The following is a 25,907-nucleotide window of genomic DNA, read 5'->3' as shown; positions in this document are numbered from 1 at the left end:
GGAGATTGTGCTTTTACTATTGTAAATTTTTGGTACTGTTTTTCTTTTAATTTTCACAGCACCTGGAGCAGCATCCTCCAACCTGGATCTGGAGTGGTCCTTCATCAAACAGCCACGGACCCGTCCGAGCCATTCACCAGCGAAGCAGCAAATGGGCTTGCAACACAGACTGGAGATCAGGAAGCTGGTCCATCAGGTGTTCCCCTGTCCCAGTCCTCTGCCTCTTTTTTGGGGGCTCTTCGCGGCAGAAGGCCTCGGACAGGTCACTCATGCCCGAGTTTCATCACTTGAGCTCGGTCTTCCAGAATGGCTTAAAAGCGCTAGGAGACTGGAAAGTGGTCTGACTCATAACACACTTTTCCAGGATGTCAACCAGCGCCTTAATCATCTGGAAGCTGACCTCCAGAGACCAGCACATCGTTTCTTTAATCAAATTCAACAGGGCCTGACGGAACATCCTACTCCTGATCTCAAGCTCAATGTCATGCAGGCCTGCAATGCTGCTTGCATGCAAGCTATGCAGCAGACTCGGTACTTGCAGCAGTCAGTGGGGGTATTTCCACCTCTGCCAACACTGACACGCTTGACCTCAATACAGAGTTCTCCTGCATACCACTGCACGGCCACCACCATTCCAAGCCCTGCTGGACACCACTACAGCGCCCCCCACTATGCAGAGTGCTGTACAGTCCACCGTCACCACAATGCCAAGTGCTGCTTCTGCTTGGTCCTCCTCCACCACCGACATGCCGCAGCAACCAGACCCTGGCAGGCCGTCCACCAGCACCATGCCACAGCAGCACCCAGATACTGCCAGGCCGTCCACCAGCACCATGCCACAGCAGCAACCGGATTCTGCCAGGCTGTCCACCAGCACCATGCCACGGCAGCACCTGGATCATGCCAGGCCGTCCACCCGCACAATCCCGCCTGAAGACAAAGCCAACACTCCCCAGAAGATAGCAGCGCAAAACACTGGGGAGGAAGAAGGGAAAATAAAAAAAAGAACACAGCGGACTCTCGCAGTCCCTCCACCCTCACCTCAATGTGTGTCTGTGATGTTCGGTTTGTCTCTCCCTTCCAGTGTGTTTGTCCTGTCCCATGCCTCCACTATCATCCCTGACCCCACTACTTTCATCGCCTCTTCCCCTGCAACCCCTTCGTCGTCTTTACCCAGTCAAAGGTCTCAGCTCAACACACCCCAGTTCCGTCACGTTTCCCCAAGTCACCGTAGTTGATGTAATTTTTTTTTTTTTTTTAATAAATGTGTATTTTTTTGCCCCTACTACTGTTTGGTTCATTGTGTTCCGCCGCCAGCAACACACACCGTGCGCCGACTAAACACACTGCACCGTACACTTTGTGTTTTTGCCGCCTCATATCTCCAGGACTGACAACTTGAACATTGTACTGCAGCTTTGTTTCTTGTGTCTGTCATGGAGCTATGAGTTGTCAAAAACGAATGACTTGTTTTCTCCAACATCTCTTCAGTCTGCGTAATCTACTGGACGCAGAATGAAGAGACGATGGAGGTAATACAAGGCATATCTATACTCACCTGGCCAGGTGTCAGAAATAGTGAATTCAGGATGCACAAAACCCAGCATCCTGAATTAAATATTTCTGACACCTGGAATGGTGAGTATAGCTATGACTTAAGAGACGCTGGTTTGAATCAGAAGTCGCCTACAATAGCACTGACATCAAAAGTGGGTTTGAATTGAATAAAGACAGAGGGCACTTGGTACAGGTTTCAAAACAGGTTTTTTCAGTTACACAAAACATTACAGGAACGTTTTAACATTAAAAAGGTACATACACAAACAGAACATTTTATTAAACCATTCCATCTTGCCATGCCACAAGTCCGATATCAGAAACCAAGTAGGCAGCAAATTGGTCCCTCATTTGGGCAACTTCTACTGTTGACGGCAGAGAGTGATGATGGCAATATGGCAAGGGGTTTTGAAACTGACTAACCATTATGTAGATAAGCAGAACCACACATGCTTTGACAACCTCATCGACTGTCTCCATTTTTAGATTAATGGATGTTCCAAGATTGCATCGTTTTGAGACGAGAATCCGAAAGGTACACTCCAGTTCTTCGTGCCCTGCTCAGTCTGTAGTTAAAAATATTTTTGGTGTGGTTCAAGTCCCGACTGGAGAATGGTTTCAGTAGGTTTTCACACGTCTGAAAGGCCCCATCCCCAATTATAATAAATGGCATTGGCGGGCATTCAGTGTTGGGAAGAGGTCGTGGCAGGGGGAAAGTAAAATGTTTTCCATACAAGCGTTGGCCCATGTCCTTATGTCTGGGTTTTTAAAAGTCTGGGAGTCATTGCCACTGCCAAAAGCTCCAATTTCCAGAGCAACAAACGACAAAGCGACAGTCAGCATCTGCAATCGCCATGAGAACTACATAAAAATATTTTTTGTAGTTGAAGTACTCAGATCCAGTTCTGGTGGGTTTGATAATCCGAATGTGTTTTCCATCCACTGCTGCCAAACAGTTGGGGAAATTACAGACTTGCCAGAATTTTTCAGAAATTTCCTGCCACATTTCCGCGCTGGGTAGGGGGATAAATTCTTCCCGGAGAACGTTCCACAAAGCATGGCAGGTGTCTGCAACTATTCCAGACAAGGTGGAAATTCCTTGCCGCTACTGAAAATGGAGCGATGATAAGCTCTCTCCGGTAGACAGGAATCTGCCAAAGAAATTAAAAAAAAATTACGAATAATAATATTTATGAGGGGGTTTTGCTAAACACAAAGGAAAAAACAAATAATACATGGCAGACCAATAATAGTTATGACAGGCGTTTGTTTTGAAATATTACATACCTTAATGTGACCAGGAGACGTTCCTCAGCAGGAATCGCTCTACAGAGCTGGGTGTCCTGTCTCCTGATGGCGTCTTGGACACGATCAAGCAAATCCCAGAAGGTCTCTTGAGACATCCTGGTAGAGTCCACAAATTTCTCCGGGTTGGCATGGAGCTTGCTGTATAGGGTGTGGTAGGCTCCACGGCTCTACCGGACTTTGATAATGGGGTGTCTCCAAAAACGCTGACGCCGTGTTCTTCTGTTTCTTTCTTGCTCACAAGCAAACACAAGAAACAGCTTGAGATCCAAATCCAGGTTGAAATTAAAGCTCTCCATGCGAAGATACATCGTGAAGCAGGATACAGGAGCAAAACCTAAATATTTCAGCTGTACAAAGTGTCTATATTTTTCACCTTTACAACTCATGCGCATAAAAAGCGCAAACGCACGCATGCGTTTTTTGACCGAAAGCATAAGCTCCGTCCCAGTCTCAGGTCTTTTGCAGACTCCAACAGGTTTTCTTAAAGAATGGTCCCGTATTTGGCTCCATCCATCTTCCCATCAATTTTAACCATCTTCCTTGTCCCTGCTGAAGAAAAGCAGGCCCAAACCATCATGCTGCCACCACCATATTTGACAGTGGGGATGGCGTGTTCAGGGTGATGAGCTGTGTTGCCTTTACCCCAAAAATATCGTTTGGCATTGTTGCCAAAAGTTTGATTTTGGTTTCATCTGGCCAGAGCACCTTCTTCCATACGTTTGGTGATTCTCCCAGGTGGCTTGTTGCAAACTTTAAATGAAACTTTTTATGGATATCTTTGAGAAATTGCTTTCTTCTTGCCACTCTTCCATAAAGGCCAGAATTGTGCAGTGTACAAGTGATTGTTGTCCTATGGACAGACTGTCCCACCTCAGCTGTAGATCTCTGCAGTTCATCCAGAGTGATCATGTGCCTCTTGGCTGCATATTATTAGGCATCTAGGACAACATTGGATCATTCAGAGATCCAAAATGAACTTCTGGAATGAGTTTGCTTGCAATGAAAGTATAGGGGCCAAATAATATTGCACGCTCCACTTTTCAGTTTTTGAATTTCCACAAAAATATACAATAACCAATACATTTAGTTCAACTTCACAATTGTGTTCCACTTGTTGATTCTTCACCGAAAAATTTACATTTGGTATCTTTATGTTTGAAGCATATGTAGGAAAAGGTTGAAAAGTTCCAGTGGGCTGAATACTTTCGGAAGGCACTGTACATACACTACACTGGAGTCTCATTTTACCTGTTCAAATCCAAATGATACTTCACTTACCAGTCAGATTAGTTGTCATTTCCTCAGCAGTCTGGCAAAGTCTAAGTCCTTGCTTTAGGGATCCATCTACATCTATGTAATGACGACGTTTGAGATAGCAGGTCACAGCCAACTGAATCTGGTCTGTGCGTACTCGCTTCATGGTCTGAAGAAAAGAAAATTAAATAAGAAAAAAATAAACATTAGACAAATTCTATTTTAAAAGTATAGTGCTGGTTTTGGTATACTGATACTATTCACAGAACTTTCAGCAAACTTTTTTAAGGGCGTACAGCAATCCTAGTTATGTGATGTGCACTGACGTAAGACTGATCATCACAATATACAGTGGGTACGGAAAGTATTCAGACCCCTTTAAATTTTTCACTCTCATTGCAGCCATTCGGTAAAATAAAACAATTTCTCATTAATGTACCCCCTTGCACCCCATCTTGACTGAAAAAAAAAAAAAATCAGAAATGTGGAAATTTTTGCAAATTTATTAAAAAAGAAAAAACTGAAACATCACACGGTCATAAGTATTCAGACCCTTTGCTCAGTATTGAGAAGCACCCTTTGAGCTAGTAAAGCTATTAGTCTTCTTCGGAATGATGCAACAAGTTTTTCACACCTGGATTTGGAGAACCTCTGCCATTCTTCCTTGCAGATGCACTTCAGTTCTGTCAAGCTGGATGGTGAATGTTGGTGGACAGCCATTTTCAGGTCTCTCCAGAGATGCTCAATTGGGTTTAGGTCAGGCTCTGGCTGGGCCAGTCAAGAATGGTCACAGTTTTTCTGAAGCCACTTCTTTGCTATTTTAGCTGTGTGCTTAGGTTCGCCTTCCAACAAGGCTATGAAACTTCGGGCAAGTCTGACATCCAGAGCACTCAAAGAGGTTTTCATCTAGGACATCTCTGTACTTGGCCATATTCAGGTTTCCTTCAAAGGCAACCAGTCATGCTGTCCCTGCAGCTGAAAAACACCCCCATAGCATGATACTGCCACCACCATGTTTCACTGTTGGGATTGTATTGGGCAGGCGATGAGCAGTGCCTGGATTTCTCCATACATACCATTTTATCACCAAAAAGGTCTATCTTCATCTCATCAGACAATAGAATCTTAATTCTCTTAGTCTGGGAGTCCTTAACGTAGTTTAGCAAACTTTAAGCAGGCTTTCATATGTCTTGCACTGAGGAGAGGCATCTGTCGGGCCACTCTGCCATAAAGGCCCGACTGGTGGAGGGCTGCAGTGATAGTTGACTTTGTGGAACTTTCTCCCATCTCCCTAGTGCATCTCTGGAGCTCAGCCACAGTGATCTTGGGGTTCTTCTTTACCTCTCTCACCAAGGCTCTTCTTCCACGATTGCACAGTTTGGCTGGACGGCCAGGTCTAGGAAAAACTTCTGGTGGTCCCAAACTTCTTCCATTTAACCCTCCGTCAGGGGCAACTGATCTGACAGGTGCAGCTCACTTAGTTTCATTTCTCTATTTTCAGTGGTTTGTCTGGGAAACATCATCCTCCCAGTACCTTCATAACTTTAAAGGGAACCTGTCACCCCGTTTTTTCAGTACGAGATAAAAATACTGTTAAATAGGGCCTGAGCTGTGTGTTACTAGTGTATTTTGTGTACCCTGATTCCCCACCTATGCTGCCGAAATAACTTACCAAAGTCGCCGTTTTCGCCTGTCAATCAGGCTGGTCTGGTCAGATGGGTGTGGCGACATCGCTGTTTCTTCCCCCAGATCTTGCATATCTTTCCGTTGGTGGCGTAGTGGTTTGCGCATGCCCATCTTCTGAATTCACTGGGCAGGAGAAGAAAAAACACTCGATCTGCGCCATTTCCCTGGTGATCTGAGGGGGCGGCCATCTTCCTGAGGCCGCGCGTGCGCATATGGAGTCCTCTGCTGCCCGGGGCTTCAGGAAAATGGCCGCGGGATGCAACGCGTGCGCAGATGGAGATCTCGGCTTCAGGAAAATGGCCGCCGCGATGCGAACTCTGCTTCAGGAAAATGGCCGCCGCGATCTCCATCTGCGCACGCGCGGCATCCCGCGGCAGCAGAGGACTCCATATGCGCACGCGCGGCCTCAGGAAGATGGCCGCCCCCAAAGATCACCAGGGAAATAGCGCAGATCGAGCGTTTTTTCTTCTCCTGCCCAGTGGATTCAGAAGATGGGCATGCGCAAACCACTACGCCACCAACGGAAAGATATGCAAGATCTGGGGGAAGAAACAGCGATGTCGCCACGCCCATCTGACCAGACCAGCCTGATTGAAAGGCGAAAACGGCGACTTTGGTAAGTTATTTCGGCAGCATAGGTGGGGAATCAGGGTACACAAACTACACTATAGTAACGCACAGCTCAGGCCCTATTTAACAGTATTCTTAGCTCGTACTGAAAAAATGGGGTGACAGGTTCCCTTTAAAGCTGTGTGAAACCTGAGAAGCCTCTTGTGCTGCAGAGCTGCAGGAGATCTGATATCAGTGTTTTGGCTTCTCAGGCTCATTGTCCCTGAATGCGTCACACCTTTGACGACTAGAATTTGCTGTTTTTATTCATCTCAATTGTTTTTTTAGCTTGTTTTATGAATAGCTAGTGCTAAATTTGTGGATTTGTCATAGAAGGTTTTGTTAGAAATATGAGTGTGCTTCTCAGGCACATTGCGCCCTAACACATTCTCTCTCTTGCTTCTGCTTTTCTTATGAAATGGAGAGGAGAATATTTGACTTGTCCAATGCCCTTCATGTTGAGCAAGTGCAAAATATACTGCTTGATGATGAGACAGACCCCTTACAGCTAGAAGATTTAGGGGAAGAAAGTGACTGATTCAGAAGATGATGTGGAAGAATGTCCAGATGTGTCTGATACAGATCAAGATGGAGAGTGAGGAGGATGCTCAAGACATAGAAACATTACTTTTCTGGTTATTAAAAAAAAAAAAAAAAAAAAGTTTAACACCTGACTGTGTATTCTCATTTATTACATTCCTATTAAGGTAACGGATCACTTGTAGAGCGTTGAAATTTTTAAAAAAGGAAAATATAGCCAATTTTCTAGCCTGTGCCGGACAGGCGCAATGCCCCTAAACTCGTTATGAAACATATTGCCCCTGACGGAGGGTTAAGGATTATGGAGGCGACTGTGCTCTTAGGAACCTTGAGTACAGCAGAAATTTTTTTGTAACCTTGGCCAGATCTGTGCCTTGCCACAATTCAGTCTCTGAGCTCTTTGACCTCATGATTTTCTTGTGCTCCGACATGCACTGTGAGCTGTGAGGTCTTATATAGACAAGTGTGTGCCTTTCCAAATCAAGTCTTATCAGTTTAAACACAGCTGGACTCCAATGAAGGAGTAGAACCATCTCAAGGAGGATCATAAGGAAATGGACAGCATGTGACTTACATATGAGTGTCTGAGCAAAGGGTCTGAATACTTATGACCATGTGATTTCAGTTTTTCTTTTTTAATATGCAAAAATTTCTACATTTCTGTTTTTTTTCAGTCAAGATGGGGTGCAGAGTGTACATTAATGAGAAAAAAAAATATTTTTTTTAATTTACCAAATCGCTGCAATGAAACAGTGAAAAATTTAAAAAGGGTGTGAATACTTTCCGTACCCATTGTATGTATTGGAGTATTGCCAATGCGCAGTTCTTGCCACACAGCTAAGAACTAAATCACAAACCAACCAAGGCTTCACCCCAAGTTCATGCATTTCTGCAACTAGCAAAGCAAGACTTGTGCTGTGTGCCCACGTTGCGTTTATGCCGCAGCATGCGTAAAGTGAGCGCTTCATGTGCGGATGGTACCCAGGATCTGGAGGTGAGGAGTCTCTCCTTCAAGCCCTGGGATCCATATTCATGTAAAAAAAAAAAAAAAAAAATTTAAAATGAAAAAAATAGGGATTTACTTACCTTCTGATGGCCCCCGGAGTTCTCCCGCCTCTCAGCAGTGCACGCGGCGGCTTCCGTTCCCAGGGATGCTTTGTGCGAATCACTTAAGATGTCACAAAGGTCCTTCGCGCAAAGCATCCCTGGGAACGGAACGTACCGAGAGCGCCGCTGAGGAGATCGGGGCTGTCGGAAGGGGAGAATAACCATTTTTTTAATTTTATTTTAACATTCTATCTTACTGTTGATGCTGCATAGGCAGCATCAACAGTAAAAAGTTGGTCACACTTGTCAAGCACTATACTTGACAAGTGTGACCAACCTGTCACTTATCCAAGCGATGCTTCAAATCGGTTGGAAAACGCAAGCATTCTGCAAGCTAAAAACGCTTGTGTTTTGCGGGAAAACGCAAGCTAATTCCGCCTGCGTTTTGCCAGCGGCAGGGAGTTGCGGAAATGCTGTGGACATTTCCGCATTTCTGCAACGTGGGCACATAGCCTTACAGTGGCATGTAAAAGTTTGGGCACTGCTGCTCAAATTACCATTATTGTGAACAGTTAATCAAGTTGAAAATGAAACAAATCTCTAAAAGGGACAAAGTAAAATATGACACATTTCCTTTGCATTTCAGGCAAAAAAATATATATACTACTCAAAAAAATAAAGGGAACACTCAAACAACAGAATATAACGCCAAGTAAATCAAACTTCTGTGAAATCAAACTGTCCACTTAGGAAACAACACTGTTTGGCAATCAATTTCACATGCTGTTGTGCAAATGGAATAGACAACATATGGAAATTATTGGCAATTATAAAGACACACTCAATAAAGGAGTGGTTCTGCAGGTGGGGACCACAGACTACATCTCAGTACCAATGCTTTCTGGCTGATGTTTTGGTCACTTTTGAATGTTGGTTGTGCTTTCACACTCGTGGTAGCATGAGACGGAATCTACAACCCACACAAGTGGCTCAGGTAGTGAAGCTCATCCAGGATGGCACATCAATGTGAGCTGTGGCAAGGTTTGCTGTGTCAGCGTAGTGTCCAGAGGCTGGAGGCGCTACCAGGAGACAGGCCAGTACACCAGGAGATATGGAGGGGGCCATAGGAGGGCAACAACCCAGCAGCAGGACCGCTACCTCAGCCTTTGTGCAAGGAGGAACAGGAGGAGCACTGCAAGAGCCCTGCAAAATGAATCTCCAGCAGGCCACAAATGTGCATGTGTCTGCACAAATGGTTAGAAACTGACTCCATGAGGATGGTCTTCGTGCCCGACGTCCACAGATGGGGGTTGTGCTCACAGCAGGATGCTTGGCATTTGCCACAGAACACCAGGATTGGCAAATTTGCCACTGGTACCCTGTGCTCTTCACAGATGAAAACAGGTTCACACTGAGCACGTGACAGACGTAACAGAGTCTGGAGACGCCGTAGAGAGCGATCTGCTGCCTGCAACATCCTTCAGCATGACCGGTTTGGCAGTGGGTCAGTAACGGTGTGGGGTAGCATTTCTTTGGAGGGCCGCACAGCCCTCCGTGTGCTCGCCAGAGGTAACCTGACTGCTATTAGATACTGAGATGAGATCCTCAGACCCCTTGTGAGACCATATGCTGGTGCAGTTGGCACTGGGTTCCTCCTAACACAGGACAACGACAGACCTCATGCTGCTGTCATGTGTCAGCAGTTCCTGCAAGATGAAGGCATTGAAACTATGGACTGGCCTGCCCATTCCCCAGACCTGAATCTGACTGAACACATCTGGGACATCATGTCTCGCGTCATCCATCAACATCACGTTGCACCACAGACTGTCCAGGAGTTGGTGGATGCTTTAGTTCAGGTCTGGGAGGAAATCCCCCAGAAGGCCATCAGCCGCCTCATCAGGATAATCCCCAAATGTTCATGTGGTCATATGAACGCAACGTCATCACAGGTCCTGCGCTCATCCAACCCTGGGACCGGAAGCTGCCGCCTACACCGCACACAGGCAACAGGACTACAAGGGCTCCTTCGGAAGGTGAGTATATGTTTATTTTTTATTTTAACTCTTTTTTAACCTGTTACATACGTGTCTGGGCAATATACTACGTCACTGGGCAATATACTACATGGACATGCATATTCTAGAATACCCGATGCGTTAGAATTGGGCCACCATCTAAATATATATATATATATATATATATATATATATATATATATATATATATATATATTTATTTGTCTAAGGGGTACTTCCATCTTTCTGTCTGCAACTTCCGTAACAGAAATCCAGCATCGCTGATTGGTCTCGCCAGCTGCCTGTCATGGCTGCCGCGACCAATCAGCGACGGGCACAGTCCGACTAGTCCCTCTCTACTCCCCTGCAGTCAGTGCCCAGCGCCCGCATACTCCCCTCCAGTCACCGCTCACACAGGGTTAATGCCAGAGGTAACGGACCGCGTTATGCCGAGGGTAACGCACTCCGTTAACGCTGCTATTAATCCTGTTTGTCCCAAACTTTTTACTATTGATGCTGCCTATGGTGTGCGTATTTCTTTGGAGAACCGCACAGCCCTCCATGTACTAGCCAGAGGTTCCCAGACTACTATTACGCACCAGGATGAAATCCACAAACCCAATGTGTGACTGTAATGCAGGTGCAGTGGGCCCAGGGTTCCTTCTGATGCATGACAATGCTAGGCTTCATATGGCTTAAGTGTGTCAGCAGTTCCTGCATTGTGAATGCATTGCTGCTATGGCCTGGCATTACCATTCCCCAGATCTGAAAACAAATCTAGCAAAACTGGGACATCACGAATCATTCCATCAACGCCACGTTGCCCCACAGACTGTCCAGGAATTGACTGATGCTGTAATCCTGGTATGGGAGGAGAACATCTGCCAACTCATCAGGAGCATGCCCATACTCTGTAGGTATGTCATACAGGCACATGGAGGCCACACACCACTGAGCATCATTTCCTTGTCTTGAGGCATTTCCATTGAAATTGGATCAGCCTGTAATTTAATTATCCACTTTGATTTTGAGTATCCTTCCAAATCCATACCTCCATGGGACATACATTTTGAGTTACACTGATTTTTTTTTGTTTTATTGTTCTCAAAGCATTCCACTAAGTAAAGAATAAAGATTTGTAACACTTGAATATTTCATTCAGGTGTATATAACACATACAATATATACAGTTCCTTGCGAAAGTATTCGGCCCCCTGGAACTTTTCAACCATGTCATGCTTCAAACAAAGATACCAAATGTAAATTTTTGGTGAAGAACCAACAACAAGTGGAACACAATTGTGAAGTTTAACTAAATGTATTGGTCATTTTAAATTTTTGTGGAAATTCAAAAACTGAAAAGTGGGGAGTGCAATATTATTCGCCCCCTTTAACTTAATACTTTGTTGCGCCACCTTTTGCTGTGATTACAGCTGCAAGTCGCTTGGGGTATGTCTCTATCAGTTTTGTACATTGAGAGACTGAAATTCTTGCCCATTCTTCCTTGGCAAACAGCTCGACCTCAGTGAGGTTTGATGGAGATCCTTTGTGAACAGCAGTTTTCAGCTCTTTCTACAGATTCTCGATTGGATTGAGGTCTGGACTTTGACTTGACCATTCTAACACCTGGATATGTTTATTTGTGAACCATTCCATTGTAGACTTTGCTTTATTTTTGGGATCATTGTCTTGTTGGAAGACAAATCTCCTTTCCAGTCTCAGGTCTTTTGCAGACTCCAACAGGTTTTCTTCAAGAATGGTCCTGTATTTGGCACCATCTATCTTCCCATCAATTTTAACCATCTTCCCTGTCCCTGCTGAAGAAAAGCAGGCCCAAACCATGATGCTGCCACCACCATGTTTGACAGTGGGGATGGTGTGTTCAGGGTGATGAGCTGTGTTGCCTTTACGCCAAACATATCGTTTGGCAGGCATTGTTGCCAAAAGTTCGATTTTGGTTTCATCTGACCAGAGCACCTTCTTCCACATATTTGGTGTGTCTCCCAGGTGGCTTTTTGCAAACTTTAAATTACACTTTTTATGGATATCTTTGAGAAATGGCTTTCTTCTTGCCACTCTCCCATAAAGGCCAGATTTCTGCAGTGTACGACTGATTGTTGTTCTATGAACAGACTGTCCCACCTCAGCTGTAGATCTCTGCAGTTCATCCAGAGTGATCATGGGCCTCTTGGCTGCATCTCCGATCAGTCTTCTCCTTGTTTGAGATGAAAGTTTAGAGCAGTATTTTCCAAACTCCAGTCCTCACGGACCCCAACAGGCCATGTTTTCAGGATTTGCATAGCGCTGCACAAGTGATAGAACTCCTGGTACTTCCATCACCTGTGCAATACTAAGGAAATCCTGAAAACCATGCATGGGATTGCACTTTTTTTTGCAATTTTTCCTTGCCACAGCTTGATGATTTGCGACTACTAGACAGCTTGATTACATGTAGGGATTCCCGAGCAACCAGGCAACCCCCACATGTACTCAGCCTGGCTAACAGCCATAAATCATACAGTGGAGGCAAGGAAAACTAAATCACTGAGCACTAAAAAATACTCGGAGATCACCCGAGCGTGCTCAGGGAAAACCCAAGCAAGGAGTATACTCGCTCATCACTAGAAAGCACCAATAAGAGCTGTAGGGAAACAATGTATATCACCTATGTCAGTCAGAGGATCAAGCCACAAAGTCAAGAATGTCCATAATGAGGGGAAAGCAGTCCCGGGACCAGGAAGTGGTGGGAGAGACTCCACACGTATCACTGCGGAGGCAGCTTCGTCAGGGAACGTAAGTAAATACATTAACACTACAGTTATACATTGTATATCAGTTAAATATGTTAATACATACCATATATACACTCTCCATTATACACCTAGAAAAAGGAAAAATCCTAATACTGTTAGGCTATGTGCACACATTGCGGATTCCATTGCGGATTTTTCTGCGCGGATTCTGCAGAATCCGCAGGTAAAACGCCCTGCATTTTACCTGCAGATTCACCGTGGTTTTACTGCGGATTTCACTTGCGATTTTTACACCTACAGATTCTGCTGAATTTTCCGCAGCATGTGCACTGCTGATTTGGTTTTCCTTAGGTTTACATGGTACTGTACAACGCATGGAAAACTGCTGAAGATCCGCAGGGCCAAATCCGCTGTGGATCTGCAGCCAAATCCGCAACGTGTGCACATACCCTAAAGCAGGACAAAGTGAGGACCGATCAAAAGAAAAAAAATCCACATTAATCAGATAAGGTAAGAAAGCACCCGATGAGAAACACTCGTTCAGACTATCTGGATTCACAGTGCCTAACAGATACAGGAGCAATTCCCAAAATCAGAATATCAAAAAGTTAACCGGCGGTTGCGTGACCCACGTCACGCGATTGTGGGTCACTGATGTGTTGGCATGACAACCAGAGGTCTCCTGGAGACCTCTATGGTTGTCACTGCCAGATTGCTATGAGCGTCGTCCGGTGGTTGGCGCTCATAGCAAGTGAGGTATTCTGCTAAAGGCTGCCGTCACACTAGCAGTATTTGGTCAGTATTTTACATCAGTATTTGTAAGCCAAAACCAGGAGTGGAACAAATAGAGGAAAAGTATAATAGAAACATATGCACCACTTCTGTATTTATCACCCACTCCTGGTTTTGGCTACAAATACTGAGGTAAAATACTGACCAAATACTGCGAGTGTGACGGCAGCTAAATACAGGTGATCTGATAGTCGCCAGTATGTAGCATAGCCGATCGGGTTATGGCAGTTTCTAGTCTCCCATGGAGGCTATTGCCAAAAGGTTAAAAAAAAAAAAAAAAAGTTTTTATAAATATATAAAAAAAATATATAAAAGTTCAAATCACCCACCTTTTGCCCCATTCAAAACAAAAAAAAATTAAAAAAAACAAACCTACACATATTTGGTACCGCCACATTCAGATTCACCCGATCAAAAAAAATAAATAAATAATTAACCTGATCGCAAAACGGCGTTGCAAGGAAAGAGTCAAAAGGCCAGAAATATGTTTTTTTTTGGTCGCCGCAACATTACATTAAAAAGCAGTAATGGGCAATCAAAAGATCGTATCTGCACCAAAATGGTATTAAAAACGTCAGCTCAGCAAGGAAAAAAAAAAATGAGCCCTCACCCAACCTGAGATCAAGAAAAATAGAGATGTACTGGAAAATGGCGCAATTTGTTTTTTTTTTTGTTGTTTGTTTTACAAAGTTTGGATTTTTCTTTTTGTTCGCGATTTAGATAAAAAAAATAAAAAAAACCTAGACGTCTTTGGTGTCTATGAATTCGTACTGACCTGGAGAATCTTAATGGCAGATCAGTTTTAGCATTTAGTGAACCTCGCAAAACAAAAACAAGTGTGGGATTGCACTTTTTTTTGTACTTTCACTGCACTTGGAATTTTTTCCCGTTTTCTAGTACAAGACATGGTAAAACCAATGGCATCTTTCAAAAGTACAACTCGCCCCGCAAAAAACAAGCCCTCTCATGGCCATATTGACAGAAAAATAAAAAAATAAAAGTTATGGCTCTGGGAAGAAGGGGAGGAAAAAACAAACGCAAAAATGAAAATACCTCTAGGGGTTAAAATCCGAAATGTTGGCTTACTGAAATGTATGTTCAGTAAATGCACTCAATACTTGGCGTGGCATGGAGGCGATCAGCCTGTGGCACTGCTGAGGTGTTATGGAAGCCCAGGTTGCTTTGATAGCAGCCTTCAGCTTGTCTGCATTGTTGGGTCTGGTGTCTCATCTTCCTCTTGACAATACTCCATGAGGTTAAGGTCAGGCGATCTTGCTGGCCAATCAAGCACAGTGATACTGTTGTGTGTAAACCAGGTATTGGTACTTTTGGCAGTGTGGACAGGTGCCAATTCCTGCTGGAGAATGAAATTTACATCTCCAAAAAGCTTGTCGGCAGAGGAAAGTGTGGCACCCCTAGGGGTATTTGCCACAAAAATAGTTACTGACAGTAAATGCAAATACTAAAATAGCAAGACTGCACTACCACCTCCGGCCAGAAGGGGGAGCTCCAGAGACTCCCCTTGATCCATTCTGGTCTGAGAGAAGAAATGGCAGTTGGGCTAAGGAGCTGAAAGTGAGAGGTCATACAGTTGAATCTCTAACAGCCCTGTGACTGTTACCAGGCCTAAATCACCGGCCTGAGGAGAAGAGGGATAGAGAAAAAGGACATTGTGAGAACCGGGTAGCATTAATCACTACCCAGAACAGGCGCAAAGACGGATACCGGATCCGTGGCTGTATTCATTATATATAATACAGCAACCGGAAAAACGTGAGGTGATATCAGCTTCACTAGGGCCAGACGCAGCAACAGACACAGAGTTCAGCGGTACTCCCAGAGGGGGTAAACCGATAAAAGGACTCGGGTTGCCCGTCGAACCAGGACCCGGAGGGGATAGATTGGGCCGGCAGCCAGTTCACATACAGCAGCAGGGCCACACAGAAATTGCGCACAATAAGAGGCGAAGACCCCGGCAGGGTCAAAGTAACTCAGAGTTCCCATACAGACGCCGGTGACAGGACTGGTTGTAAATCCTTTTTTGTTAAAGTAAACTGGTTAAACGTTTCAGTGCCTCAGTCTTTCATTTGGACAATAGCCAATATCCAGGATTGGGATCGTCACCGCTGGGAGAACCTGCTGCTGATCAAGTAAGTGCCTGTTCCCTCACGATAACCTTTACACTGTGCATTGCCTGAGGCCACAGCACCGGGTCAAGCCACCCGTGACACCCCCCTCAAGAGACAGACCCCATTGGTCCGGTGCTGGGTACCCCGGTCTCTTGGGCGTCACAAAAGCATGAAGTGCTCTAAAATTTCCTGGTAGATGGCTGCGTTGACTTTGGTCTTGATAAAACACAGTGGACCTACACCAGCAGATGACATGGCTCCCCAAACCATCACTGATTGTGGAAACTTCACACTAGACCTCGAGCAGCTTGAATTGTGGCCTCTCCACTCTTCCTCCAGACTCTGGGACCTCGATTTCTAAATGAAATGTAGAATTTACTTCCATCTGAAAACACCACTCAGTAACAGTCCAGTTCTTTTTCTCCCTGGCCCAGGTAAGACGATTCTGGGATTGTCTATTGGGCACACGTGGCTTGACACAAGGAATGTCCTGGACACATCTGTGTGGTGGCTCTTGAAGCAAGGACTCCAGCAGCAGTCGGCTCCTTGTGAATATCCCCCAAATTTTTGAATGACCTTCCCTTAATCCTTTCAAGGCTGCGGTTATCCCGGTTGTTTAAGTATCAAAGTATGGCAGGCAAAACACAGCTCATGTCAATATAGACGTAAAATAGTTATAAATACAATTCATAAAAGTATTAATTGTATTCAACCCATTTGTAAGCCATTTCATTTCAGGAATAATTACTACACATCCCTCACCAAATATCAATGTGAGAAATTATAGGTATTCCCAAAGTGTATGCTATATTCCCCAAGACTGACATGGCAATAAATAAAAGGGGTAAAGCTATATAGTAGGACACAGACACTGAAAGTGCACGGCCGGCATCACACCCCCCACCCCTCCCCCGACGGTGCACGGCCGGCACCGCACCTCCCCCGACACGGAAGCTGCACGGCCGGCATCACACCACCTCCTCCCCCGACACGGAACGTGCACAGCCGGCATCACACCTCCCCCTCCCGCTGACACGGAACGTGCACAGCCGGCATTCACACCACCCCCCTCCCCCCGACACGGAACGTGCACCGCCGGCATCACACCTCCCCCCAACACGGAACGTGCACGGCCGGCATCACACCACCCCCTCCCCCCAACACGGAACTTGCACGGCCGGCATCACACCACCTCCTCCCTCGACACGGAAGGTGCACGGCCGGCATCACACCACCACCTCCCCCCCCCCCCCGACACGGATGGTGCACCGCCAGCATCACACCACCTCCTCCCCCCGACACGGAACGTGCACGGCCGGCATCACACCTCCCCCTCCCCCCGACACGGAACGTGCACAGCCGGCAACACACCACCCCCTCCCCCCGACACGAAGCTTGCACAGCCGGCATTCACACCACCCCCTCCCCCCGACACGGAACGTGTACAGCCGGCATTCACACCACCCCCTCCCCCTGACACATAACGTACACAGCCGGCATCACACCTCCCCCTCCCGCCGACACGGAACGTGCACAGCCGGCATTCACACCACCCCCCTCCCCCCAACACGGAACGTGCACAGCCGGCATCACACCTCCCCCTCCCCCCGACACGGAACGTGCACGGCCGGCATCACACCTCCACCTCCCCCCGACACGGAACGTGCACGGCCGGCATCACACCTCCACCTCCCCCTCCCCCCGACACGGAACGTGCACGGCCGGCATCACACCTCCACCTCCCCCCGACACGGAACGTGCACGGCCGGCATCACACCTCCACCTCCCCCTCCCCCCGACACGGAACGTGCACGGCCGGCATCACACCTCCACCTCCCCCTCCCCCCGACACGGAACGTGCACGGCCGGCATCACACCTCCACCTCCCCCCGACACGGAACGTGCACGGCCGGCATCACACCTCCACCTCCCCCCGACACGGAACGTGCACGGCCGGCATCACACCTCCACCTCCCCCTCCCCCCGACACGGAACGTGCACGGCCGGCATCACACCTCCACCTCCCCCTCCCCCCGACACGGAACGTGCACGGCCGGCATCACACCTCCACCTCCCCCTCCCCCCGACACGGAACGTGCACGGCCGGCATCACACCTCCACCTCCCCCTCCCCCCGACACGGAACGTGCACGGCCGGCATCACACCTCCACCTCCCCCTCCCCCCGACACGGAACGTGCACGGCCGGCATCACACCTCCACCTCCCCCCGACACGGAACGTGCACGGCCGGCATCACACCTCCACCTCCCCCTCCCCCCGACACGGAACGTGCACGGCCGGCATCACACCTCCCCCTCCCCCGACATGGAACGTGCACGGCCGGCATCACACCTCCCCCTCCCCCCGACATGGAACGTGCACAGCCGGCATCACACCTCCCCCTCCCCCCGACATGGAACGTGCACAGCCGGCATCACACCTCCCCCTCCCCCCGACATGGAACGTGCACAGCCGGCATCACACCTCCCCCTCCCCCCGACATGGAACGTGCACAGCCGGCATCACACCTCCCCCTCCCCCCGACATGGAACGTGCACGGCCGGCATCACACCTCCCCCTCCCCCCCCCCCCGACACGGAACGTGCACAGCCGGCATCACACCTCCCCCTCCCCCCGACATGGAACGTGCACAGCCGGCATCACACCTCCCCCTCCCCCCGACATGGAACGTGCACAGCCGGCATCACACCTCCCCCTCCCCCCGACATGGAACGTGCACAGCCGGCATCACACCTCCCCCCGACATGGAACGTGCACAGCCGGCATCACACCTCCCCCTCCCCCCGACATGGAACGTGCACAGCCGGCATCACACCTCCCCCTCCCCCCGACATGGAACGTGCACAGCCGGCATCACACCTCCCCCTCCCCCCGACATGGAACGTGCACAGCCGGCATCACACCTCCCCCTCCCCCCGACATGGAACGTGCACAGCCGGCATCACACCTCCCCCTCCCCCCGACATGGAACGTGCACAGCCGGCATCACACCTCCCCCTCCCCCCGACACGGAACGTGCACAGCCGGCATCACACCTCCCCCTCCCCCCGACACGGAACGTGCACAGCCGGCATCACACCTCCCCCTCCCCCCGACATGGAACGTGCACAGCCGGCATCACACCTCCCCCTCCCCCCGACATGGAACGTGCACAGCCGGCATCACACCTCCCCCTCCCCCCGACACGGAACGTGCACGGCCGGCCTCCCCCGACTCCTTACATTACCTACAGCCCACAGACAGGGGATGAGACAGCAGCGTTATCTGAGCAGTGAGTCTTGGCAAAATACCTGCTGCCATTTACTTGCATGCTTGCACATCTACTGCTTCCATTCGATGGTGTCGGACAGAACACGGCTGCGGGACGGAGTGAGCACAATCGCGCCCGCTCAATGGCAGCGCACACCGACAGCTGCATGAACAGCATCACGTGTCCTTACCGCACATCGCAGAAACATTCACTGCACCCAACGTGATCAATCGCTGCTACTTTAGCGCCTACCGGAAGTTCAATAATGAGCTTCCGACCTACACGGCGGGACCAGTCAGTCTAGGATGGAATCTCTGCTGTGAGGGGAAGGTGTCACAGTGCGGACCGCCTCCATCCGGTGCACACCGGACACCAGGAAGCAGGGGCGAGCTGTGGCCAGTTCCGCAGAAGGTTGTAGCTACTAGCCAGCCTGTGTGGGCTCCTGCCGGGCCCTGACTGCAGCGCACAGTGCAGCCGGCTCACTACTGAAGACGCTGCACTGTATGGGCTCATCGGTATATGGCTAAGTTCACACTTTGCGGATTCCACTGCGGATTTTTCCGCAGCAGAATTCCAAAATCCGCAGTGAAAACCCATCGCGGTTTTTACTGCAGATTTATTGCGGTTTTTACTGCGGTTTCTTCTGCAGTTTCCTATTGGAGCAGGTGAAAATCCGCAGAAAAGAAGTGACATGCTGCGGAATGTAATCTGCTGCATTTCCGCACGTTTTTTTCCGCAGCATGTGTACAGCGTTTTTTGTTTCCCATAGTTTTACATTGTACTGTAAACTCATGGGAAACTGCTGCAGATCCACAGCAAAATCCGCAAAGTGTGAACATAGCCTATATGCTTAAGTATCAAGAACCAGAAAAAAAACGACCAAAAAGTCCAAACTGAAATATAAGGTTTAAAATATATGATTTTATTAAAGAACAAATTTAAAACAATAAGAACACATGATCAATATACATTTTATTATATAACTATATTAATAAATAGGACGCAACGAATTCCAGTACAATAGTAAATGACAAATCATGGACTACACTGATAATATGTATGGCTCAAGGATATATGCTAATAAATATACAGTGCAAAAAATATAAGTGTAAGGTGCTAAAAGATTTACTGGCACTGCAAAACTATTGTAAACTATATAAAGTGCACGTATTAAATATCCCAAACAAATCCATATAAACAAATCAAAATAAGTGATGGAGTAACATGCTCTATATAAAGCTACTAGATGGTAGCCCGATTCTAAGGTATTCTAGAATATGTATGTGTAGTGTATAGCCCAGCCCACGTAGTATATTGCCCAGCCCACGTAGTATATTGCCCAGCCCACGTAGTATATTGCCCAGCCCACGTAGTATATTGCCCAACCATGTAGTATATTGCCCAGCCCACGTAGTATATTGCCCAGCCCACGTAGTATATTGCCCAGCCACGTAGTATATTGCACAGCCCACGTAGTATATTGCCCAGTCATGTAGTATATTGCCTAGCCCACGTCGTATATTGCACAGCCACGTAGTATATTGCACAGCCCACGTAGTATATTGCCCACCCACGTAGTACATTGCGCAGCCCACGCAGTATATTGTGCAGCCCACATAGTATATTGCACAGCCCACGTAGTATATTGCCCAGCCCACGTAGTATATTGCGCAGCCCACGTAGTATATTGCGCAGCCCACGCAGTACATTGCGCAGCCCAGAGATGTGTCTGCTGCTAGATCTCTGTGTGGCATTGACCTGGTCTCTAATCTGAGCTGCTGTTAACCTGCGATTTCTGAGGATGGTGACTCGGATAAACTTATCCTCAGAAGCAGAGGTGACTCTTGGTCTTCCTTTCCTGCGGCGGACCTCATGTGAGCCAGTTTCTTTGTAGCGCTTGATCGTTTTTGCCACTGCACTTGGGGACACTTTCAAAGTTTGCCCAATTTTTCAGACTGACTGACCTTCATTTCTTAAAGTAATGATGGCCACTTGTTTTTCTTTGCTTAGCTGCTTTTTCTTGCCATAATGCAAATTCTAACAGTCTATTCAGTAGGACTATCAGCTGTGTATCCACCAGACTTCTGCTCAACACAACTGATGGTCCCAGCCCCATTTATTAGGCAAGAAATCCCACTTATTAATCCTAACAGGGCACAGATCTAAGTCTTTTAGATCGCTGGAATAGTCTTCAGAGGGAAAGGCTTCCAACTCTCGGCTGTTGGAGGAAATCTTGTGTAACCTTAGGTTAGACTGAGTGAGCATTTCTTGAGCCCTTTTTAGTAGACTGATGGCAGCTTCATTTATTAGTGTGGACTTCAAACTGTCGTCTATGTAGAAACCCTTTTCTGTGAAGGATCTGATGTCTGACCCATACTCTTCTTCACCCTCTTTGGCGGAATGCCGGAGGCCGTAGATAGCGACTGCTGGGGAAGGGCTGTTCCCGAAGATGAGTACTCTCATCCGATACTCTGCAATGTCTTCGCCTGGGTCATTGTTGCGGTACCAGAAGAACCTCAAGTAGTTTCTGTGTTCCTCCTTGACGAGCAAACAGTGGAACATTTTTTGTATATCAGCCATAAATGCCACCGTATCTCTGCGGAAACAGAGTAGTACTTCTAGAAGTCTGTTATTCAGGTCTGGGCCCGACAGTAGGATATCATTCAATGAAATGTCTTCGCATTTGGCGCTTGAGTCGAATACCATTCTTATTTTCCCTGGCTTCTTAGGATGGTACAAGTACCAACACTCCTCTGAGTGCCGAAATGCAGTTGCAATCTCTGCGTGGTTGTTCTGGAATATCTTTGTCATGATTTGCTTAGATTGTGGGATTAGGTAGTTCAGAGGTTAATCTGGACGGCCTCACTATGGGATTCTGGGAGGCTTCTTATAGCCTCATTGTGGGGTCATTCCTCATCGCTTATACTCTGACCGTTGGCCGAGTGTGTGTGACCCTGTTGTGCCTGTGTCTATTGTTGTGAATTCCGCTCTTGGGCTCCCTCCGGTGGTTGTAAGTGGCACTTTTGTGAGTTTTGCTCTTGGGCTCCCTCCGGTGGTTTTAAGTGGTATGGCTGCTCCTTGGATTTAGCAGTCTGCAGCTGCTTCCACTGATTGTCTTTCTGCTCGGCTATTTATGCCTGGCTCTTCCCTTCAGCCAGTGCCACTTGTCAATGGTTCCTGGTTGGATTCACATTTCTCTTGGATTTGCCTGATATCCTGACCAGTTAAGCAAAGTTAAGTCCTTGCTTTGCTCTTTTCTGTCCACATGTTGTGGACTTATTCGTTCTGTGCATGCTATGTTTTGTCCAGCTTGTCAGTATGGATTAATTCAGTTAAGCTGGAAGCTCTGGGAAGCAGATTTACCCTCCACACCTTTAGTCAGGTGTGGAGATTTTTGTAAACTCTGTGTGGATTTTTGTAGTTTTTAATACTGACCGCACAGTATTCTATCCTGTCCTATCTATCTAGCTAGACTGGCCTCCTGTGCTACATCCTGGTTTCATTCTGTGTATGTCTTTTCCCTCTCCACTCACAGTCATTACTTGTGGGGGGCTATCTATCCTTTTGGGATTTTCTCTGAGGCAAGATAGTTTTCCTGTTTCTATCTTTAGGGGTAGTTAGTTCTCAGGCTGTGACGAGGTGCCTAGGGAAATCCAGAAGCGCATGAAGAGAAGGACAGCACCACAGCAATTGTGAAAAAACAGCTCCCGTATTTATTCTGCCATCTGCAACGTTTTGGTCCGTGGACCTTTTTCAAGCATAGTGAAAAGACAATACAACCACCATTATATACCCTTAGGCCAAACCCATTAATTAACAAGCAACCAATGGTGTGGCTCCATACACCTGGAAAAAATACATCATAGTGCAACATACATATACACATATGAAAACAGTCCCACATTGCCAGCCCCCTATATATACTAGCCGCTCACATAGTCCAACTACCTCTGATCGCTCGCCGCTATTGTATCACACTCATAAATCCCCAATAAGTCCCCAAAGTCCACAATGTAAACAAATATCACTCGCACCAATCCGGGTACTACATCCACGATCGTCATGGCATTGTGGGCGTGTTCAGAACAAGAGCAGTCCAATCAGCTCCTAAATCTTAGATCATGTGATCGACATATGCCCAGCATGCAGCGCTCCTCACCGCACTAGTTCATAAGCTGCTGGTCCACATGTCAGTAGTAAACAAACACCGCCCACTCTTGTCCAATGGTGCACATTGTATTGCGCATGTCCGTGACATTATCCCTGTCCGTAGCTCATATGCGCATGTCGCAGTCCCGGACTCCAGCACAATCAGCACACTGAGTCCATATAGTCGGCAACTGCGCATGACAGAGGAATTCTCCATAAATCTCTTCATGACAGATGGTTCCAGTGAGCGGTCCCATAGCGCTATAATGACGGAATCCAGCATAGTCAGCACACTGAATCTATTTAATCGGCAACTGCACCTGACAAAGGAATTCTCCATAAATCTCTTCATGACAGATGGCTCCAGTGAGCGGTCCCATAGCGCTATAATGACGGAATCCAGCATAGTCAGCACACTGAATCTATCTAATCGGCAACTGCAAAGTAATGCTCCATAGACTTCTTCATAATAGATAACTCCAGTGAGCGGTCACATAGCGCTACAATCAGCGCGCAAAAGTACATCCAGGCTCATAGCTAGGTATAGTATTTTTTCCACTCCAGGTCCATAGTATACAACGGTATACAATATAACATTTCTCCACTGGACACCTTATATATTTATCCCCAATATCCACTATTCCTATATTATGTGAGCCGTCATTTTAAATATTTACATCTTTTCATATGGGCCTGTAATGAGAGACGACATATACAGAAAAAAACAACCATCGTGATAACCTAAATTCAGTCCGTATCAAACTCCTTGCAAGGACATACATAGATCACAAACACCTTTGGTACCAAGGATTCCCAGCCAGTCTCCCATGCTGGTACTTGCCCAGCCTCAAGCTGCTTAGCATTTGCAATCTGACGAGAGCAGGCACATTAACTCCATAGACATATATTTTTTTTTTCCTGGAAAAAATATATCCAAGCAGAAAAAGGGGGGAAAAAAAAAAAGGGGAAAAAAATCACAATTTATAAAAAAAGGATTAAGGTAGATATCAGGCGAACAGCCACATTCTATTCAGATCAAATTGATCAAGAGGCTACATTTGTATATATAGGACAGATCTAAAAAGCAACTGTTAATGAGACCACCCCTAACAAAAATAAACAGTATATAATAGAATTAAAAACAATAGTACACCGATAAGGTACCACAAAGGCCCAAAAGGACCTTACAGGAGACAACTTTGTTGATAATCAATATTTAAGCCTTTTGGAGAAAGTATCAAGCTCATAGATCCATTTCAATTCTTTTCTCTTCAGAAGGGAAACCCGATCGCTACCCCGTCTTCGCATAGGTACATCATCAATGACTCGGTATCTTAGCTGATTAACCGAGTGCCCGAACTCATGGAAGTGCCTAGGTACTGGAAGGTCAATCAAATTTGTTCTAATAGTACTTTTATGCTTTGAAATTCTCACTTTGACCTCCATTGTGGTCTCCCCTACATAGTAGAGACCACACGGGCAGCTTAGGGACTGCGGTCAGTACAGGTGCCACCTCCTTCAGAGCTCGTCCCATGTTGCTCCTAAACCACCAGTTCATAGCAGTCTATGCTTTGTGCCTGTGTTACTTTATGCTTGTCTGGTTCTGATCTGGTTCTGTCCCCGTTTAGAGTTCTGTCTGTCCCTCCTGTACTGCGCTGCCCTCTCTGTGTATGACCCCCGCCTGTCTGACCTGGGTTCCCCTCTCCTCTACTTCAGGTTCCCTGTAGAATCCTGCACTCATCTCCAGCAGCAGGACGCTAAGCCCCGCCCCCTGTGGTCACATGATCGTAGGTATTTCTGTTCTCTGCCATACTCAGCACGCTGCTCAGGCCATGTCTGCCTGAACTTTCCCTGCGGTATCTGACCCCGGGCTCTCCCACAGTGTGGGTGAGTCACCCTGTTCAGCTGTGGCTGTGCGCCAGTGGTGACAGGATCCTGATATTATAAGCGGACGTACATTTTTTAGGGTTGGGGAAAGTTGTGTGTTTTTTCTGTGCAAATTAGCAGCATGGATCCACTGCAGGCTTTGGCCGATCAGGTAAAGCATCTAACCCAAATGATCCAAAAGCTCAATGTGGAACAACACATGATGACCCATACCCAACAACAGTTGGTGGACACCATGCCGGGGGCTCTTGCGGCAGGGTCTCCTGGTTCCAGGAGTAGGGACATATCTGTGGTATCCCCTGAATCTCTGGTCAAATTACCTGATTTCTTTTCAGGGGATAGAAAGGAGTTTAGGTCCTTCAGGGAGGGATGTAAGCTTTTTTTTTCTTTACGGCCCCGTTCCTTTGGGGACGAGTTCCAGAGGGTGGGGGTCGTTATTTCTTTACTGCTGGGTGCCCCCCAAGCATGGGCTTTTTCTCTATCTCCCACTGCCCCTGAGAGAATGACAGTTGATGCCTTCTTTGAATCCTTGGGCCGCATATATGATGAGCCTGATAGAGTACGTATGTGTCACGCCGTTTATGGCGATAAAGGGGCAGGTGTTATGAACTGGTGGTTCAGAAACACAATGGACCTGGTGGTTAAGAGCACACAAAGTGACCTGAAAGTTACTAATAACATAGGACGAGCTCTGAGACGTGGGAACTCTGCTGACCGCAATCCCTAATCCTATCACACCACACTAGAGGTAGCCATGGAGCGCTCCTGACCAGACCTAGGCGCCTCGGGCACAGCCTGAGAAACTAGCTAGCCCTGAAGATAGAAAAATAAGCCTACCTTCCCTCAGAGAAATTCCCCAAAGGAAAAGGCAGCCCCCCACATATAATGACTGTGAGTAAAGATGAAA

At 47.2% G+C, this 25,907-nt stretch overlaps 1 protein-coding gene across 3 annotated transcripts in view; it reads right to left on the bottom strand.

Annotated features, from left to right (window-relative positions):
- The window catches only part of TAF5L (TATA-box binding protein associated factor 5 like), a 118,331-nt gene extending 98,862 nt beyond the window's left edge, over positions 1–19,469 (bottom strand). Inside the window, exons 1-2 of one of the 3 annotated variants that reach the window (XM_069769315.1) lie at positions 19,155–19,469; positions 4,144–4,288 (exon numbers count right to left, since the gene is read on the bottom strand). In XM_069769315.1, coding sequence (XP_069625416.1) covers positions 4,144–4,288; positions 19,155–19,172 — 163 coding nt within the window. In that variant the 5' untranslated portion in view covers positions 19,173–19,469. Of the gene's footprint in view, positions 1–4,143; positions 4,289–19,004 lie in introns of all 3 variants that reach the window. The other 2 variants (XM_069769314.1, XM_069769316.1) reach the window with 2 other exon arrangements.
- Positions 19,470–25,907: the final 6,438 nt, after the last annotated feature.

This window comes from Ranitomeya imitator, chromosome 5 (genome assembly GCF_032444005.1).
Source record: "Ranitomeya imitator isolate aRanImi1 chromosome 5, aRanImi1.pri, whole genome shotgun sequence".
Classification (NCBI taxonomy): Eukaryota; Metazoa; Chordata; class Amphibia; order Anura; family Dendrobatidae; genus Ranitomeya; species Ranitomeya imitator.
The sequence above is the reverse complement of the archived record's forward strand: the minus strand, read 5'-3'. Positions and strand labels throughout refer to the sequence as shown.